A 19349-nucleotide genomic window follows, 5' to 3' on the forward strand; every position below is an offset into this window, starting at 1 on the left:
GGATATAAGCCTTTAAAGCTGTGAACTAAGGTAACTGGTTCTCAGTAAATTAGGGAGTCTGTCCTTTTAAATCTTCACTGAAAGTCACAGGGAGGCAAGGACTGTGAACATATATTAGTTTCACCTCAAAGACGAGGAAGAAAAAATAGAGTTCGGCAGATGTCATAAGTCTGTTTTACTTCATTCCTATGGCAAAGTTTTACATTAGTAATGTGTAGTAAAAAGAAAAGATACAACCCGTGAAAATAAAATATAATAATGATGTAAAAGAAGATTTCGGGCATTAAATGCAATAAAATAAAATGACCCTGGTATCCCGGGTTATATAGACTTTGCGGATAGACCAGTCGGCATTATTTATGAAAAAAGGAGAAAGGAAAGTAGCCGGGTCATTAACAGAGTAATCAAGGCGTCTGCCATAGGCCAAAACAGTTCTCTGGCCAAGTTCAACAGCAATTGTAATGGATAAATTAAATATTTCACACCCCGCCGTGTGTATAGGGTCCAAGACGCCTGGTATAAGTCTGTATTTGCCAAATACTGTTCATTTAAATGCGTGTAAAATAGAAAATATGTATATATTTTTTTTAAAGATTGAAAAATGGGGCCGCTGCTTTTTCAGGTACGAATGACTGTTCAGACTTCTATTACACAGAGTTTTGCGGGCAAGCGCAGGCTGAACTGGTATCCCGCTTTCCTTAACTCGGCCTTGATTGGGGAGAAGGCGGCTCTCTTCTTGGACACCTCAGCGCTGTAATCTGCATATATGTGAATCTCCGTGCCCCTGTAGGTCAGTGAGCCTGTCTCTCGGGCAAGCTGCATAATTCGCTTCTTCACCTGAAAATGGTGGATGCAGCCTATGAAGGGTCGGGGCGCGCCGTCCTGTCTCCTTTGGGTGGCCAGCCTGTGTGCTCTATCCACGGTTGGAGGGCGAGGGAAAGCGTCGGGGCCGAAGATCTCTCCCAGGAGGGATTGAGGTTGGTTTGTTGCCTTCCGTCCCCTCTGGTATGCCTGTTATACGAATATTGCACCTTCTTGATATGTTTTCAAGGTCGTCCACCTTCGATTTCAGTTGCTCGTTCACTTTAACAAGTTTTCCGACTGTGGACTCTATCGTGGTTAGTCTCCCCTGGAAATCGTTCATTGAGGTTTCAATAGCTTGGATTGTCTGATCATGTCTGGCGATGGCGGCGTGATTGGCTGAAATTTGTGCCGTCAGGCTTGTTATAATCCGCTCCTCAATGCCCGCGAGCAGTTTCTGTATGTCCCCCAGAGATGCTGCAGGCGGATCGTCTTGATTTTCATTGTCTGCGGGCTCATTGCTGATTAGTTGCTCGGAGGCTAAACCGCCATCTTGTCCACTCTCGTTTTCAGCTTTTCTACCTTTTTTACCCATGATGAGTTGAGTTGAGTTTTAAAGGTAACAACTGCGAAAAAAGCCTTTCAAAGTGGGTTCACCACGCTCCAAATAAGTAAATATTAGTGCAAATATCAAATTAATGTCGAATGGTGACAGAGCCCTTCCGACTTGCTGCCTACTCCATCGCTCACCCTTTCTCTGCGTTTCTATGCTGTTTTTTCTCCTGTCAGACAGTGTAGGTGTTTTAGCATCCTGATGAAGATCCTTGATGATGTGGAAGCTACTAAGCATTTGAAAGGAAAAATTAAAGAGAACCCTTCTCCCTTGTTAAACGATTTATTCATCAATGTCATCTGTGGCAAAATAACACATTTATTCATCTTTTGATTTTATTACCAGGTACACATATAACTGATTTATGTCTGCAACACAAACCTTAGGTAGCGTGTCAGATTGGCGCTGGCTCTCTAATGCTTTGCGGTAGAACGTATTGCATCACTTCTAGTTACCTTGTTTGTGTTCTGTGGAACTTCTTGCTCCTTTTGGACTATGAAAAATCATCAATTTCTTCTCATAAGTAACACATTTTTATATAGTTAACTCTATCAAGTATTTGTTCTATTCTATTAAAAGAGGAGGAGGAGGCAGACAAGCTGAGGATGTCAGGGGATATGACATGGACAAAGATGGATATGATCACAGTTCTCTGTTAACTGCATCAAAGCTGACTATTGTAACAAGTGTAATGACATAAAATTGTACAGTGGAAAATAAACACTAGGAAACTAATTGTTCAAGGAAGCATATACAGGAACCATGCAAATTAAAAGAACAATTACATTTTAATCACAATACAAGTAATTTAATTCTGCTCTCTGCACTTTTGTTGGGAGCAAACTATATATTTATGTTGTACAGTCTACAGTCACCTCCTAAAAATACCCAAAATATGCATAACTGAGACAAGGCTGTGTTCGCCTGAATATAAGCCGCACCCTCATTTTCATTTTTAAAAAGAAAATCCATTTTGTACTTGTATAGGCCGCACCGGATTATAAACTGCGGGTGTCCACATTGTAGTTTGAGATATTCACACAGAAAGATGTTACACGTGAGGGTTTTTAAACTTTTAATTAAATGTGTATGGTAACATAAACAAATAAATACTGCAAATGCTTATTTTTCGAGCAGTGCCTGTAACACGGCTGGTAAAAAAAAAAAAAAAAAAAGACAGTAGCTTCCACCGTCTCTATCGATTTATTGAGATTACTTGCAGCAGCTCTGTTTCCTTCTTCAACAGCCAGATTGATCACTCAAAGCCTGGGGAAAAAAATTAGTGGCTTATTGTCCGGAATTTACGGTAATTAAACTTTGATTTACAAAAATCATGACCCTGACATTGTTCCAGAAGGCTTGAACTGAAATATAATATTCAAATAGAATATTTTTGATTTTACTACATGCCTTATCCGTTAATGTGTTAGTTTGGTGTATTTATTTTGTTTTTATTAATTCTCAACACTAAGAATTCCTCCATGTTGTCTCTCTCTGTAATTTGATTTTCTGGATTTCTTCTTTTTACAATGCATTATCTATAGCACCAATAGTGAATCTGCCAATCTTGGTGTTCTCTGACAAATGCCAATTGCCCTGCATGTAGTTTTGGCTGTAAGCACAAGCCCCACTTGTGGACATCAGGCCCTCATACCACCCTCATGGAGTCTGTTTCTGACAATTTGAGCAGAAACATGCATATTAGGGGCCTGCTGGAGGTCATTTTGCACTTCTCTGGCAGGGCTCCCCCTGTTTCAGCTCCACCGGTTGCCCTAATTTGGGTATGAGACAAGAAGTTTTCCCCAGTACCGGGACTTTTTCCATCTGAAGGCTCATATTGAAAAGCCTCTGAAGAGGGACTGTTAGTTGACCAGCACAGTCCCTCAGAAGCCTTGGACAGACTCCATCTGGGCCTGAAGCCCTACCTGACTTAAGTCTCCTGAGCTTAGCTCCAACCTCCTCTATAGTTAGATACAGAGGTTGTAGCGGAGGGATGGCGACCGGAGTGATGTTGCTATCAATCATAGAGATGGGGGTGGGGGTGCAGCTGGACTGAGGAGGCCAGGCGGTGGGAGCAGCCACAGATGTGGAGATGCAGCTGTGCTCAGGATGCCTGGTGGTGGAAGCTGCCGCAGAGGTGGATGTGTGGCTGGGTTCAGAAGGCCTGGCAGTGGAAGCTGTTTCATCTGTCGGTTCCGGCACTGTAGGAGACGGCAGCCACTCGGATCGCTCCGTAGCACTGTTCTTGTTTTAAATGCTATTTACCTTTTTTTCCTACTATTTGTTTTACTTCGTTGAGAAGTTTCTTTTTTTTTGTATATGTATCGCATGGATGCAGCGGACTTTTGCACAAGAGCCAGCTCTCGTTTATTCTAGAGAGGAGTTGCTGGCTATCAGAAATAGCACACATGGACAAAGGCACAACATCCCCAAAAAACTGCATAGGAGGTACAGAGGCTGCAAGGCTGGGACTAAGCTAAAGGCTAGACTGGCGGAATACCGGAGGCGTTTTAAACCATCGCTTCCCTCCGTGATTATGGGGAACGTCTACTCGCTGCTGAACAAGATGGACGAACTGTCCGCTCTGGAAAACCAACGGATATACCGCGTGTGCAGCTTGTTCATCCTGACAGAGACATGGCTAACCGATAGCATACTGGACGCTAAGGTTGACCTGCAGGGATTTACAGTGGTAAGAGTCGACAGGGGCACAAAGGCATGTGGGAAAAGCAAAGGTGGGGGACTCATCATCTACGTAAACAACCGTTGGTGTAACCCCGGCCATGTCACAGTCAAGGCAGTGTTGTGTTGCCCTAACTTGGAGCTGCTAGCTGTTAGCCTGTGGCCATATTATCTTCCCGGGAGTTCAGTCACGTGATCTCCCTCTGTGTTTGCATCCCTCCGAGGGCGGAAGCAGCCGCTGCCTGTGAAAGGATACACAGTATCACAGCACGGCTGCAAATGCAACATCCTGAAGCCTTCATGATAATATCATGTCAGCCTGGACTCCACCCTGGCTGCTTTTCGCCAGGTTGTCAACTGCCCCACCAGGAAAAACAGGACAATTGACCTACAGTATGCCAACGTGAAGGAGGCATACAGAGTCACTGCCCTGCCCCCACTCGACAAGGAGGAGATGAAAGCAGCACAGGGGGGGTGAAACGCTGCCTGAAGGAGGCAAAGGACTGCTACAGGCAGAAAGTGGAGCAGAAGCTGTGAGCCGAGTTCCAGCCTCGTTTTGGCGTTGACGAAGGTAGTCCGGCTAGTTGGCTGGGGCCACAAAAATAAAGTGTTTTGCTTCTCAAAACAATATGTGTTCAAAATAGTAATACATTTGCATCACAAAGTCGTTCTCCAGGAAAAAAAATCAGACCTTACAATCGCTTGGCGCTATTGTCTCTCCCTTCCTATCACTGCGTGCTGTCACCTGCCAATAGTTACGGTGTTTGCTGCTCGGAAGCAGGGGACTGCTCGGTCTGCACTTCGGTCTGCATGGTCTACACAGCACGCAGTGATACGAAATAGCGCCAAGCGATAATTGAATTTGTGCTAATACAGGACAGAATATTGTTGATATCCACACTACCTAAACAGAAAGAGCATGAGTTCATTGCGGTCATCCTGGTAGATGTCTAAAGGATTGTTCTGGGTTTGGCCAATGAAGCAGCTTTTTTCACTATCAGGCATATATACGTAACTGTGAACAAAAGTAAGTAAGTACTGTATTTTCTAGACTATAAGTCGCTCTGTAGTATAAGTCACATCAGTCAAAAAATGCATCATGAAGAGGAAAAAAAAAAAAAAGTTGCACTGGACTAGAAGTTGCACTTATTTAGAAATTTATTTCACAAAATCCAAGACCAAGAAAGGACCTCGTCCATGTTGATAATATGATCCGGTGACACGTTGTGTTCAGTTTCCTGCTTCTCAATGAACTCACGGAAACTGTTGACCTTGGCTTGGAAGTCTGCTGGCAGTTTCTGACACAGCGTTGTCCGTGCTCTGATAGAGATGCGGTGACACCAAGAAGGCCCCCCGCAGTCATTTCTATTCATCTCCTTGGCAAGTACCAGGGTGTGGAGATGTAACTGCACCGTTGACAAGCCCCTCCCGGCAGAAGGTTGTTCAAGCACCCACCTGTGGACTCCTCCAGCTCTGGCCATCTCGCTTTCAGCCCGCAATTAGCTTTATTTGTTTTCTTCATTGGAGTAAAAAACCTTCTGGGAAACTAGTGTGGCGAGGCCTGTTTTTCTCCGAACCGAGGCAAACCACTTTCTCCCAGCTCAGCCCATTCATATCCAGTACTCGCTCAACTGCAGCAAACAAATCCTCATTTTTTGCTGCGCTGCGCTGCGCTGTGCAGTGTCTCAAGCCCGGCCAGCTCCTGCATAATTTCCATGTTTTCACTCACTCCCCAAATGAAAACTAAAAGTTGTGCGGAGTCCAAAATGTCTGTGCTCTCGTCACACGCCAAAGAAAATGCAACAAATTCACAGGCTAGTGAAACTAAAGCAAGCAAACTTTTTTGTTTTATCTTTTTACACCAGTCTGGTTTGACTCAGTCCCCTCCGGCACCAAAGGCTCATGGGACATTTCATACATTGATAAAATATGAGGATTTGTGGTCTTATAAAGTGTGCAAATCTATATGTGTGTTAAGATCTAATTTAAATCTCTCTTGTAGCTACTTGTATTTAATTTTTAATCTTGATTTGTGATATTTCAAAGATAATGTCAGCACCATGGGTGAAGATTGTGTGCAGTGCCATATATATTCATTGGGCTAATTAGCACTGTTGAATTAAAGTTAAAGTTGATGGACTGAGATTGAGAGGAAGCATGTTTTTGTTAGAAGATGGGAAATTTTAACATAGTAACCAAGGCAAATCCTGGCGGGCCAAATATAAGGACTTCTTGGGCCAACTTTGGCCTGCGGGCCCCACTTTGGACTCCCCTGGTATATAGCTTTTTTTTTTGCTCTTTTGACTGGCTTTCTTACAGACAGCAAAGTAAGCTTTTCATTGCACAGGGAAATGTGTTTTCACTGTGCATATGACAATAAAAAACTTTTAATTTTGAACTTGAATCTTTGAATATGGGCTATTTAATTATGCAAAATGAGCCTTGTAGCTTTTTGAGATTTTTGAAAATGATAAAAGCAATACTGAACTTTTGCCTAGCCTTAATCACCTGTTTCATTGTCCACTTCGCCTCATCCGGTGGAGAAGACTCTTTCATTTGTGTCATGAGGAAGTTGCAAACCACCTCGAATTCAGAGTCCACAGCAGGTGTCAGGTCAGGTCAAGTAAAGGCTTCACCTTGGTGACATCCAAGAATGTAGCCTGCGCAGGATCCAGGGCATTGAGTGCCACCATGGGGTCACAATTATGTTTCCCGAATCGATTTTTCATTTCCCTCAATACAACTCTAATAAATATTACGTAGCTCTGTTTCATCATTACAATCTACATGTGTGCCGATTTCCTCAACCACATAGTCAGCAAGGGTAGAGTTTTGTGTCCGTCTTCTCTTTGATGGCCTTGTTGGGAGACTGTCACAATGCACCAGGATTGCCTGGAATTCTGTCTCAGTGCGGATATTCTCCAGACAGGTGCATGCACTGCTGATGAGCTGTAAACCTAGAAGAAAAGATGAACCCCCTTATTGTTACTGTACAGATTACAACAAAATTTACAGAGCAGCATTGCATGCCAAGACACAGGGAAATGAAACAAAACAAACAAATCCAGTGATAAGTTGTAAAATATTGTGTAACATACATACATATCAAATTGATTGTTCCTGTGGTGACCCCCATGATAATTTAAAGAGATTAATCTTTAAAAGATACTATAAGTGATAAATTGTACAAAGTTCAGAAATGAACTGATTTTGAAGTATTATTTAAAGTTAGTTGAATTTTAAGAGACCTCTAAAAATAGAAAATGGAGTTAAATTCAAATCCTTTAAAAATGGCTTCACAAGTTTATTGCAAATGTCAAACTACTTCTACTAAACCAGAAATACAACTGAAGCTATGTGTTCTATTTTTACTCTGTTTTGTTATTTTCATTCACCTTTTTTTTAACATGTTTTTCAATCATCATGAAGCAATGAGTGCATGTAATTTTTCTATTTTTATTCATCTCTTTTTAACATGTTTTATGTTCATTGTGAAGCAAATGAAAATAAGCAGAATCTTCCTTCACCTGTCAGCAGATCCATGTCTTTGGACTGCAACATCTTGTTTGGGTGGTCAAGATGTGCAAGGATCTTTGTGCACCTTCTCAGCCATCACCTTAAAGCTGAGCTCAGACTTGCTCTGCCACTATCCTGTTGCTTCAATATGCAGATCTGCTCCAAATGCCCGGTTGCTGGCGATCTCTTGGAGCAGTGTGGATAGGTCATCAAAGGATTTCAGAATGACTTAGACTGCAGAATAGAAAAAATAAATCAGTAATATCTTCAGGTGGGGGACTCATTCACACAGAACGCAGTTGCAAACATAGAGCATCATCATTATCAGCTTAATCAGTCCTAATTAACATATCTGTTGCAAAATGTCCACTCCAAAAAGGCCAAAAGGCGCTTGAGAGTCTCTCCTTTGTAGAGAATGGCAACGGTTGGTCTTCTGCAGAACTTGTACACCATGTAACATAAACTGAAGAAGTCCATAACAGCCTTTTCAACTGCCAGGGCATGGATGACCGCCAAATGCAGCTGATGGTTATAACAGTGGACATATGGGATCTCTCTGTCCAGTTTTTGCTGAAGCAGCTTCTGTACCCCTCCATGTTTACCCAACACGAGGGAGGCACCATCATACACCTGACTGATGATTTTCTCAGGGCTCAGGCCAAACATGGTCAGTTCTCCTATAGTGGTGTCGGTCAATGTAACTGCACCTAGTCAGCAGTGGCTATTGTTAGGAGGCGCTCAGTTGGTTCACACAGTTCATTCAGAAAGCGGAGAACAACGGAGATATTTTCTATCCTTGTTGGGTCTCTGGTTCCGTCTGCTTTTAATGTGTAGAAAGATTTCTTGAAATCCACTATACGCTCTCTTACTAAAGCACTCATTACATTATGTTTGATTGACAAATCAAGATAGATAGGTTTAATAGAAGATGGCTGCTCCGACGAAAATAAATGAAATATAAACAGAAAACTTTGCTTTTAGACAGGGTGGGCACAGCTGACTCCATGGGCGGGCACGGGCCCCGAATGCCCGCCGGGACTGCATATATTCATTGTCAAATAACTGCCCATAGTTATTAGAACTTAAACAATCAATACAGTGTTGTCAATTAACACAGGACATAACTGTTGGTTTCCAGTTCCAAACTAAATGTTATTTCCTTTGACACCGACCCTTTCAATACCATAACTGCATAGTTTTTATTATGACAGAAATTAATAAACATATTTCTTCTAAAACCATAACACACTCTCTGTTGAACAGAAATCTTAACTAAGTTGTTTTTGTATATAACCAGACCTTTGCTGTATCATCGTGTCACAATACAAATCTGCAGTGATTCATAACGGTTTATTGGTAGCATATCTCCTCCGGATTGTTTCTGAAAGTAAGGAAAAGCAACCTATGTAGTCATTCAAGTTAGATGACACCACGGGAAGCCGGACAGCCTCTCCCATTCTCTGGCGAAATTGCTACATCTTCAATGTTAAATTGACGATAAAACAGTTATTCACAAAACACAAGATATGCCCAATACTACATTTACTTTCACAACTACAACATGTTTTCCTGTAGCTTAATGAAGTGATTTGTTCTGAAATCACCGCCGTTCACTGAGGAAATCATGTTATGAAGCCGCCACTAACAGCCAGGCTTCCGAGCCGAGGGCTGCCCGGCTTCAGGAGGGGGCGGGAGAGTCAAGTTTTTTTCTACAATTCTAGCTCATCATTGGCTAAATCGACAAAAACTCATCACTTCCGAGGCTGCCCCGCTTCTCTGGGGGTAGATTAGACGTGTCAATATGAGGGGCTGTGTCGTGATGATTGGAGTTAGTGTTTGTCCATCATGAGAGATGTTGTGGCAGCCACATTTTTAAGCGGGAAGAAGCACGCTGGAACTTCAGTCCCAAAGCGGATACGAAAGAGACTGGTTGTCTGTGAAAGTGCTGTCGGAGTTTCACTCATACTTTTAGTTGTTTCTTTCCAGAATTCATGCTGCCCATTCACAAATGTTACCTTTTTTAAGAATACTTACCACCACCATCAAACTCTAAGTATTCATTATGACAGGGTAAAATGCTCCACAGATTCTGATCCAGCCACAGATCCAGCCATTTACAGGCCTTAGATTCCATCATGCTTGATTTTGGCCTTGCTGTGTGAATTTTCAAAGTCTATACCTTCTTTCTGTGTATTTGCTGGGCATACTTGTCACACTAGACACAGCTATGTTAGAACTAATTCTTTTTAACTTTGCTATCTTCTGCTTTGGGATGGCACGAGCCACTACAACCCTTAACGCGTAATATGGGCTTCCCCTGTTTTAAAAGTCAGCAGCCGCCACTGGATGACACGTGTAGAATTTACCTAGTTGTAACAGAATTGTAATTTAATTTTTTCTCAGTTCTTTCTCATCCACACTGCCTCAAACTTTTAAAATCTTTTTTTTTCTTAACATTTTTAATATGTTTCATTCAAATTCATTGACAAAAGATTGTTTTTGAACCACGTTGCAGGATCTTTTGGTTTCACCGTGTCTATAGTTTCACTATTTGCTGTATACATCAAAGAAAGTAAGCCTTCATGTGAAATAGGATGAGCTATTAAGTTCTTCAGAAACTTAGACTGGTTCATGGATTGATTTTTATTGTGTATCTTAGGTTAAAGGAGAAGTTGTTTTTTTTTAAACCTGGACCTTATTTCTGGCATAAAATACATTCATCTACTCACCGAGAACAGTTTGGTGAAAGTCGGCGTTCATTCGGAAGATATTTAGATTACTTCGAGATCCGCGTATATCCATATAACGGGATGGAACAGGGCATAGACAATACAGCCTCTAAATAAGGCATTATCTGTCTTTATTTCACCAATACTGTAAGACGAATGAATGAATGAACTTGTACTATTGCACTGTTCGTTCAGAGCTGCCCGTGTTGAAACTTAAGTTTCTGAAGAACTTCTCTAATGTATATGTGTTTGTATATATTTTTCCTCTTTTCAAATTAAGATTTAGACATACTTTATTAATTGCTTGGTTCTCACTTAACAAATGTACAGATTCAAATGTAAACATGATAATGATAGTAAATAAAATATTAAATGAAAATAGAAAACTAGATGAGATTATTATTGTATATCATGTTATTTGTAATGTTCTTCTGGAATATTTTTGGAAAGCACTTATCGTAGTGCTTCAAGACTGGAATTAATGGTGCTTTTTCCGTATGTTGTTGTTTAGTTTCATGCGTCACGGACATCCACAGTGAATCTTTTTTGGCACGTGACTTTCATAACATCCTTCTAACGTCTCTTTGGGCTTTACTGTACATTCAGGCTGCAGGCTCTGAGGAAGGAGAAGTCACGGGATGCAGCAAGGTCACGGCGGGGGAAAGAGAACTTTGAATTTTATGAACTAGCCAAGATGCTGCCACTGCCAGGTGCCATCACGAGCCAATTGGACAAGGCTTCTATTATTCGACTTACCATCAGCTACTTGAAGATGAGGGACTTTGCAAACCAGGGAGACCCACCTTGGAACTTGCGCATTGAGGGACCTCCACCCAACACCTCAGTCAAAGGTAGGATGGATGTGAAAAGCACTGTATCTGTTTATTCCCAGTCAGGAAAGCAAAATAATGTAAAAAGTATTAACCAAAGTAAAATAATCAATTAAAAAACACAATAGTATTTACTGAATGGAATTATTTTGGAAGCAGGTTACTGTTTTCATGATTTCCAACCCAGATTACTAGATTTTATTCTTTTTCAGCCAATTCAATTTAACTCAGTTATATAGCGCCAAATCACAACAAATGTCATTTCAAGCCAAGTTACTGTTACTGTAAACCAAACCAACTAACTAACCATCCAGCTCAGGTTCTCATTTTACTTCCATAAAAGCTTGTGCTCGTGTCTTTAAACAAATCTTTTCTTTCTAATGAATCTAAACATGGAAACAGAGACAATACAGTATTCCTGCACACGGCACTGAAGTCACTCTGTGGTCCTTTAAACTGCTATCAAACAACATTGAAATGAAAGAAGGGCATCTAGCTTAAGCCCTAAGTGATTTTTTGCAAAGGGAATATTAAGCTCTGATGAATTTCTGCCTGTAGTATCAGGGTATACATAGCTCTTATGAATTTGAGTGGAACTTGCCTTTGAAATTGACTCTTGTTGTGACACACTAAGAGGAGAAGAGGGGTATTTGATTTTAAAAGGCTTGTAGGAATGTCCAAAAGATGAAAGCATTATATATATGTGTGTGTGTGTGTGTGTGTGTGTGTGTGTGTGTGTGTGTGTGTGTGTGTGTGTGATAGATATGTATGGGCATTTCTAGACATGTGCACATCTAATGCGTGTGGGCACTTGCTTTCCCCCTTTGGACCAGATGGTATCATTGTCATCAGTACTTTGAAGAAACACATCCATTTTAATGAATGGAGCAGAAAAGCATACACTACATGTAAATTTGAGTTTGTGTGTGTGTGTTGGATTCTTGTATGTTATAAATTTTCTGCAACACATTTGTGTGTATGCACGATTGAGGTAGATTAAGTCACATTTTACATCCGGTTAAAACACTGCATCTGAGCAAACCCTTAATGACAAAATGTTGATCTTAAAATTAGATACTCTGATCTTGTGTCTTGACAGACTTGTTATCTTATTATTGGATTCAATATTGCAAATTGTATGGGTTTGTGTGCAAACTAACAGCACAGCCTTAATCAGAATGTAACTGGCTCTGTTTCTGAATGACCAGGGGCCTCATGTACAAAGACTTGCGTGGATTTCCTACCGAAACATGGCGTACGCTCAAACCCAAATGCCCTCCAACGTACAAAAATATCCGGATGTATGAATCTGTGCGCACGCAACAATACAAGCACATTTCGTTTGTACATTCCAATCAATGTAGAATTGAGCGCACATGTTGGAGCACCCCTACTTAACTATGCAAATCATATTTAAATGAGCCCTGCACCTGCGATTCCCCTCTTTGTACGGTCAGAAAATAAAAAAAAAAGAATGAGTAAGACGGGAAAAAATGTTTACTTCACGGAAGGCGCGATGTCGGTGCTACTTTCTGAAGTGGAGGCCCGCAAAAATGTGTTCTTTGGCACGCTGTCCTGAGTGGGATGACACACAGTAAGATGAGTGGGTGGGAGAGCGTGTGCGAGGTTGTCAATGCTGTGGGGTCAGAGAAGCCACACAAGCAGAGGTGAAGAAGAAGTGATCCGACATTAAGGTGGATGTGAAGCGGAGACTGGCTGCCCACCGCCGCAGTGTGGCCAAAACAGTCGGGTGGGGGGGTGACCGACTCTGTACAGAGAGTCGGTGCAACTATGGGTGACACTGTTCTCTCTGGGGTGGTGGGAGCTCATGTGGGGGACTCTGATTACCCCCAAGCTAAATACCGATGTTTTTGTGTAACTCACAACAACGTGTTCATACAGTAACGTGCAGAAGTGCGCCGGGGAAAAGTCGAGGCTGATTAAGACATTTCACACTTTACGCACGGGGTTATTAATATATGCCCACAGAGACGATCAGGGGCTTGTTAGAAAGATCTTCAACTGAAGTTTAACCATCAAAAAACAGCAAGAAACTAACTTTAACCACCGACTGATGCTGTGAAGACGGGATAGAAATTGGGGGTGCACATACTCAATGCACGTCACGGGAAATGATATTAGGTCAATTACTCAATTACAATAAAGTTACTCACCAAGAAGCCAACTATCACGCACAGTGCCACCTTGTAAGTCTGTTCCCAACGATGCTGTTACTCAGAATGTATGAATCGTGCGTTGAACCAGGCCACCTCGCCACAATGTTGGTTAATTGCATTTACGCATCACATATGATCTGTACATCGATCGAATGAAAATGTTTCCTGTTAACATACAAATTCATCATGTGATTGCAATTTTATAGCAATATGTGCGCAGTCGATAGCTCCGATTACAAAATCGGCTCTCGCTTCAAATTGAGCTTTAATGTTGGCCTGTTGGGAATTTGATATACGTGGCTGAGATGCGGATAATTCTGTCCCACACGGCTGGCATGGCTCGGCTGGCACAGTCCCAATCGGTTGGCCAGCTGCCCCTGGAATGTTCCGGTTGGAACCCCAGTGTGCACATCACCTGTGGGTACAGGCAGCGCATGGCTCCTTGCTGTGTTGCGCTCCAACGCCAGCCGCAGCTTTGCGCACAGTTCCAGGAGGATTTCCCTCAAAACGGCTAATGAGTCAGTTGCCATCATGTGCCAGCAAATCCTCTCTGTTGTAGTGAACACACGCTCTCTTCGAATTGCACCATTTGCAAAGTCTTCTAATACTGCTAAAGCAGCCATTGTTTTTAATGGGATGGATTGCATCACTTTGCGCTGCTTTTATATCCACTCATGTAATTGCAGAAACATGGGTGTGTAAATTGTTTGTCAGTATTAATTGTTCATGTATCTCAAATGTGCATATCACTGTCTGAGGACTAATTGTTTTCACATTTATTTTTTATAACAGTTTCCCAACATCACCTTAGGTGTTGCCAAAGAATCAACAGCTGCAGAAACGTGTGTATGTCAGCCCTGAAGTTGGCGTGAGGCTCCGCACATTTCCACGGTCTTTTCATTCTTGATACATCTGATCGTTGACATGAAAAAGTGCGTACGCCACTATTTTGTGCGTACATACTTTGTACATGAGGCCCCAGATCTGCTATATCTTTCAAATATGTAAGCTGTATGTACATAAATTTAACTGGCCTTGAACTATCGAATACATATTTCCAAATCCATATTTTTGCAATATCTTTTGGCTTAGTTGTAGGGCTGGGCGATAATTCGATCTCTAATTGGGATCGCGATAAAATTTTGATCGATCTCGATAATCTGCTCGTGACCTATATTCGATAGGCTATCACATGGCAAAAGTAAATAGCAACAGCATCAGCGTCTGCCATCTGCAGGTAGGACACGCCCACTTCCCTGTTGGCTGCAGTTGCAGAGATAGACTGAGAGGGAGAAGAGAAAGAAAAAAAAAAAGTTGCAAAAAGGAGGAGAAAATGAGTGAAACTGGGGTCGAAGAAGGCGAGATTAATGCAGAGTACGAAGGCGACGACATATCCACACCTGAATCCGACGAAATTGTCGATAAAAAAGGAAACGCAGAACCATATTCCCCAGCGCCTTTCCCGTGGCCTGGACCGTGCAGCGTTGAACACGGAGACGCAGGTCGGTGATGACCGGAATCTCCTCCCACATACCTGGGTTTGCATAAAATCCTCACATAACTCAGCCTACTAAGCCGTGAGCAGGGAGTACGACACGAAACAGCGTAGTGTGTCATGTTGAGCACATGTTCTGACAAAGACGGGGAATACCACTAATCTTTTTCATCACCTGAAGCAGCGCCACCCGTTTGAGCACAGAGAATGCAAACTTTTTTTGATTAGTTGATGTTAGAGTGCGATATCTCTCACTATAGACAATCTTTACACGCACATATGCATTGTAGTTGTGTTCCCGGTCAATGTTTAATAAAGAGAGCGGCAACTCCTCACTGAAGCAAGCGAGCGAGTGCAGCGCACCGAGTTCAGAGCAACATGTTTCCTGTGTGTTTCTTACACAAGTAACTCACTTACTTCATTTGTGAGGGATGTCTACATCAGCTGAGACGTCGGGAGAAGCTCCCGAACAGCAAGAGAGACAACCGCTGCTGGAGAGCAAACAGCTGCAGTCAGATATAGGATTTTAATTTAAAATACCTGTTTTGTATTTAACTGAAATAGTTGTATAGTGTTACATGTCATGTTCAACTTTGACATAAAATGAATATTTAATTAAAAATGTACCTCCTGATATCTTCAAATCTCAATTAAGAGTAACAGGGAACATTAAAATTCACAAAATAGTGATTTGTTTTTGTTGTGATGTATATCGGTATCGACTGATATGAAAAAATATATATCGTGATGTGACTTTTTCCCCATATCGCCAGCCCTTGTATAGATAATGAAAATGGGTGTGTGTGTTTTGTACTGCTTCTGATGACTTTATACTCTTTGAAAATATTTTCAGTTGTTGGCTCTTTCCTCTTCACACCTCTTCCATCATTATTTTTTGCTTGCATCTTCTTTTTTTTTATTGTGTCTCTTTTCTTCCTGTTCTCTTTCTTGTCCTTCCTCTAAGCTAGTCACATTTGTTCATTTTGTCAAGCAGTCCTATCAGATTCCCTCCGTTTTCTGCTGCTCTTGTCTCTCTTAAGGTCTGCCATTAATCTTTCCCCTAACGTCCTTCTCATTTCCCTGTTCTGTCAATCCTTTCCTTTTCTACTCTTAATTTTATTTTGTTATGTTTGTTGTGTTGTGTTGGTGTAGATTCTCAATAATCCAGGTCATGGTAATCGTAAGATCTTAACTAAAGGAAACATTCTTGGTCCTTGAAGATGTTTCACCTCTCATCCAAAAAGCTCATTCAATTCCAACTAGCTGGTGGAGAGACCCTGCACACGAACACTGATATTTTGATTAGTAAAGATTTTTTCATGAGCACACCACCTTCCGCTAAACACTGTAATTTCTTCTCTTTCACTAAAACCTCTTTGTCTGCAGTCTTTATCTGCCCATATTGTCTTAAAGCTGAGTAGAGAGGTTCCTGCAAGTCTCAAAAAAACAAAAACCAAGAGTCGAACAGAAAAGTCCCTAACTGAAATACGGCCATTACAGGTCCAAGAAAGCATAAACAAAGGGGGGCAAACAGGAAAAGTCCATAAAGTCCACCCGTCTGGAGAGTGGGCTGGCAGCAACGAGGACGCCAAGACCTCTCTGGCAGACGGCCAGACAAAAAGAGACGTGGGAACCTTGACCTCTCTGGCTGACAGCCAGACAAGAAGAGACATTGGAGCCATGACTTCTGTAGTGGACGGCCAGACGTCAGGCAGATTATGAGCCTCTCTGGCGGGCGGTCAAACGTCAGGCGGAGCAGAACCCCTGAGAAGGCAGGGACCAAGCTCAACTGGGATGAGGCCCCTTCAGGAACAGGAGCACGAATTGGCTGAGGCGAGCCGCTTGGACAAAACGAAGACTCATTGGTACTCGGTTGAAAGGCATGTGTGAAAAGTCCTATTTAGGTTATCTATTCTAAGCGACCCACTGCCCATATTGTGGGTCGTTTAGGTCATTGTGAGTTGTTTTCCAAACTGTTGGTCACAAGATTTAAGTTGAGAATGGATGTGAAACCCCTTGGGGAGGAGAGTTGTAGCTGCATTCTAAGTCTCAGGTAGGGGATATCTGAGGCCACCTCCTTTGTTTAAAGGTGTTTATCCTCTTGTCCCACTCCCCCGCTTTCTCTTCTTATTATCTTCTAACCTTATCTCCCCACCAACAACCCATATTGACCTTTGGAGCAATTGAACCATCAGTTAGTCTTATAGTTTAGTTTAGCTGTTTTTGACAACCTGTCAGAGAATCTCCACATCTGCTGCAGGACTTCACATAAACAACTGTGACCTTTGAAACATCCTGACACCCAGGATTTATGTGTGTGCATGTTTGTATGAGTGCATGTTTGTTTGACTATCAATACTATTGACGACTCACCATTTGAAACTGACTGAATTTTAGTCAATGTGTTTTTGTGTGAATTTATGGCTATGTTTGTGGTTGCACGTATGCATACAGTATGTTTGTTCAAAAGTGTGTGTGATAAGGTTTTAGCTTCTGCCTATCTGACAGTCCGTTGCATTGGTGTGTATGTGCATGTGTGTAACCCCCTAAGACACCTGGCGATTCATTATGCATGCAGAGACTAGCAGACACCAAAATACTGCATTTGACGAGCCAGTCTAAAATCTACATACACAGGCACACTCACTCTCTTCCACACAAAGCGCACATACACTGTTATAGACAAAAAAAACACAAACATATTTGGAACATACTTTATACATACAAATAAACACATGAGCTGTGCGTATAAAGTACTTTACACTCTGTAGAACTATGTTACTTCTTGATTATTTAAATAAACATGGCTTTTTTTCATACCTGAGCACAAAATTTCATAAAGAATAACTATAATAAAAATAATATCACCTTATGTTTATGCATTTAGCAGACGCTTTTATCCAAAGCAACTTACAAATGAGGATATAACATTACAGCTAACATCAAAGCTTACAATGAGCTACATAGAAGGAAACCACTTGTCAGACTCTGTCAGAGGTGACAGGGGTGACAGTAGGGCTGAGCAATTTTATCGATACTGCGATATATATCGATATTTCGTTTCCCGATAAAGTATCGATTTTTCAGCCGTGAGTATTGATTTTTTTAAATTTTTTAATTTAATTTTTTTTTTTTAAATTTTAAAGCAAACTTTATTGAAAAGTCAGACGTTACAATTAGTGAAAACACAGAACATTAAGGTAATACGATACAATGCCAGAGGGTCACATTATACAAAACAGTGATAAATTAGTTCATAAAAATGTTGTATAAAGTGCATAGCTCTCACGTTTGTGACATGTTCGTTTGTTTCTGTTTGTCTAGCTGTGTTGTCCTTCCGGTTCAAAGGTTGGACCACCAGTCCAATCAGCGACGATTCATGTCAAATCACACTGTCCCTTTTTTCCCCCCAGAAAATGATGTAAGTGTATCGAATCGTATCGAATTGTATCGTTGGCTGAATATCGTGTATCGTATTGTAAGATTAGTGTATCGCTACAGCCCTAGGTGACAGTACAGAGATAGAGTGCAGACATAGAGGGAAATACGGAAAGTCATATGCTTTCTGAAGTTGTGATATTTCATCATGCACAGCAGGAGGTAACTATAGCAGTTATAAGCCAGATAATACAGTGGTAAGATTTTGAATGTAGTGACTTGCAAAAAATCTAGCTTTGTGTGACTCTAGGCCAGTGATACTCACTATTATTTTCACAAGAGCCACATTGGCAGAGCAAAATCAAGAGAAGAGCCGCTTTTACGACAACATACTAAGTCCTCTTTTGCAAATATGCATATAACCATCATATAAAACATCCCACAAAAAAAGAAATAACACAACCAATACATTTTCAATTAAGACCATATTTACCTTAATACTGGGATAAGCGGAAGCTGGCATGCATGTCCTTGACTTTCTTTATTTTGTATTTGTAGTTTGTTGTTGTAATCATTGTGACACATTCAAGATGAGCATGGTTTTTGTGCTGTTTTTTTCCCTTTTTTAATTAAAAACCGATCCATTGTACCTGCATCTCGCGCTGGCTAAAGGAGCTAGCGTGCACTGCGGTCAAGTGTGACGGTGGTTTAAGCGGACTGCGTTGCCAGATTTAACAGTGTGCCCCCTTTAGGAAACACCATTAAGCCTTAATTAATACTTAATAAAAATACTTAATACTACAAAAAATATAAACTTAATACAAATACTTAATACTGTGCAGTATTTGCTGTATGTTATTTGAAAAAATGTATTGTTATTGTTACCATATTGTTATAAGCTACTATGCGAGTGCGAGCCACCAATTAAAGCTTGAGGAGCCGCATGTGGCTCGCGAGCCGCGCAATGAGTATCTCTGCTCTAGGCAATTCAACAAATCACTAGTAGGTAGTTGATTTACAAATAGATGTAGCAACTCAATCCAGAGCAATTTCACGGAGGGGGTGTAAGAGCATTTAAGTTTGTCCAATCTTACAATGCTACTGCTCCAACAGACCACTGCAAAAAGG

The 19349-nt window shown here is 41.4% G+C and overlaps 1 protein-coding gene across 2 annotated transcripts in view; it reads left to right on the top strand.

The window, feature by feature from the left end:
• npas3 (neuronal PAS domain protein 3) overlaps positions 1–19349 on the top strand; it is a 424371-nt gene that overhangs the window by 161025 nt on the left and 243997 nt on the right. For both annotated transcript variants that reach the window (XM_075448043.1, XM_075448044.1), the window contains exon 3: positions 10948–11192. In XM_075448043.1, coding sequence (XP_075304158.1) covers positions 10948–11192 — 245 coding nt within the window. The remainder of the gene's footprint in view (positions 1–10947; positions 11193–19349) is intronic.

This window comes from Odontesthes bonariensis, chromosome 17, assembly GCF_027942865.1.
Source record: "Odontesthes bonariensis isolate fOdoBon6 chromosome 17, fOdoBon6.hap1, whole genome shotgun sequence".
In the NCBI taxonomy this organism is placed as follows: Eukaryota; Metazoa; Chordata; class Actinopteri; order Atheriniformes; family Atherinopsidae; genus Odontesthes; species Odontesthes bonariensis.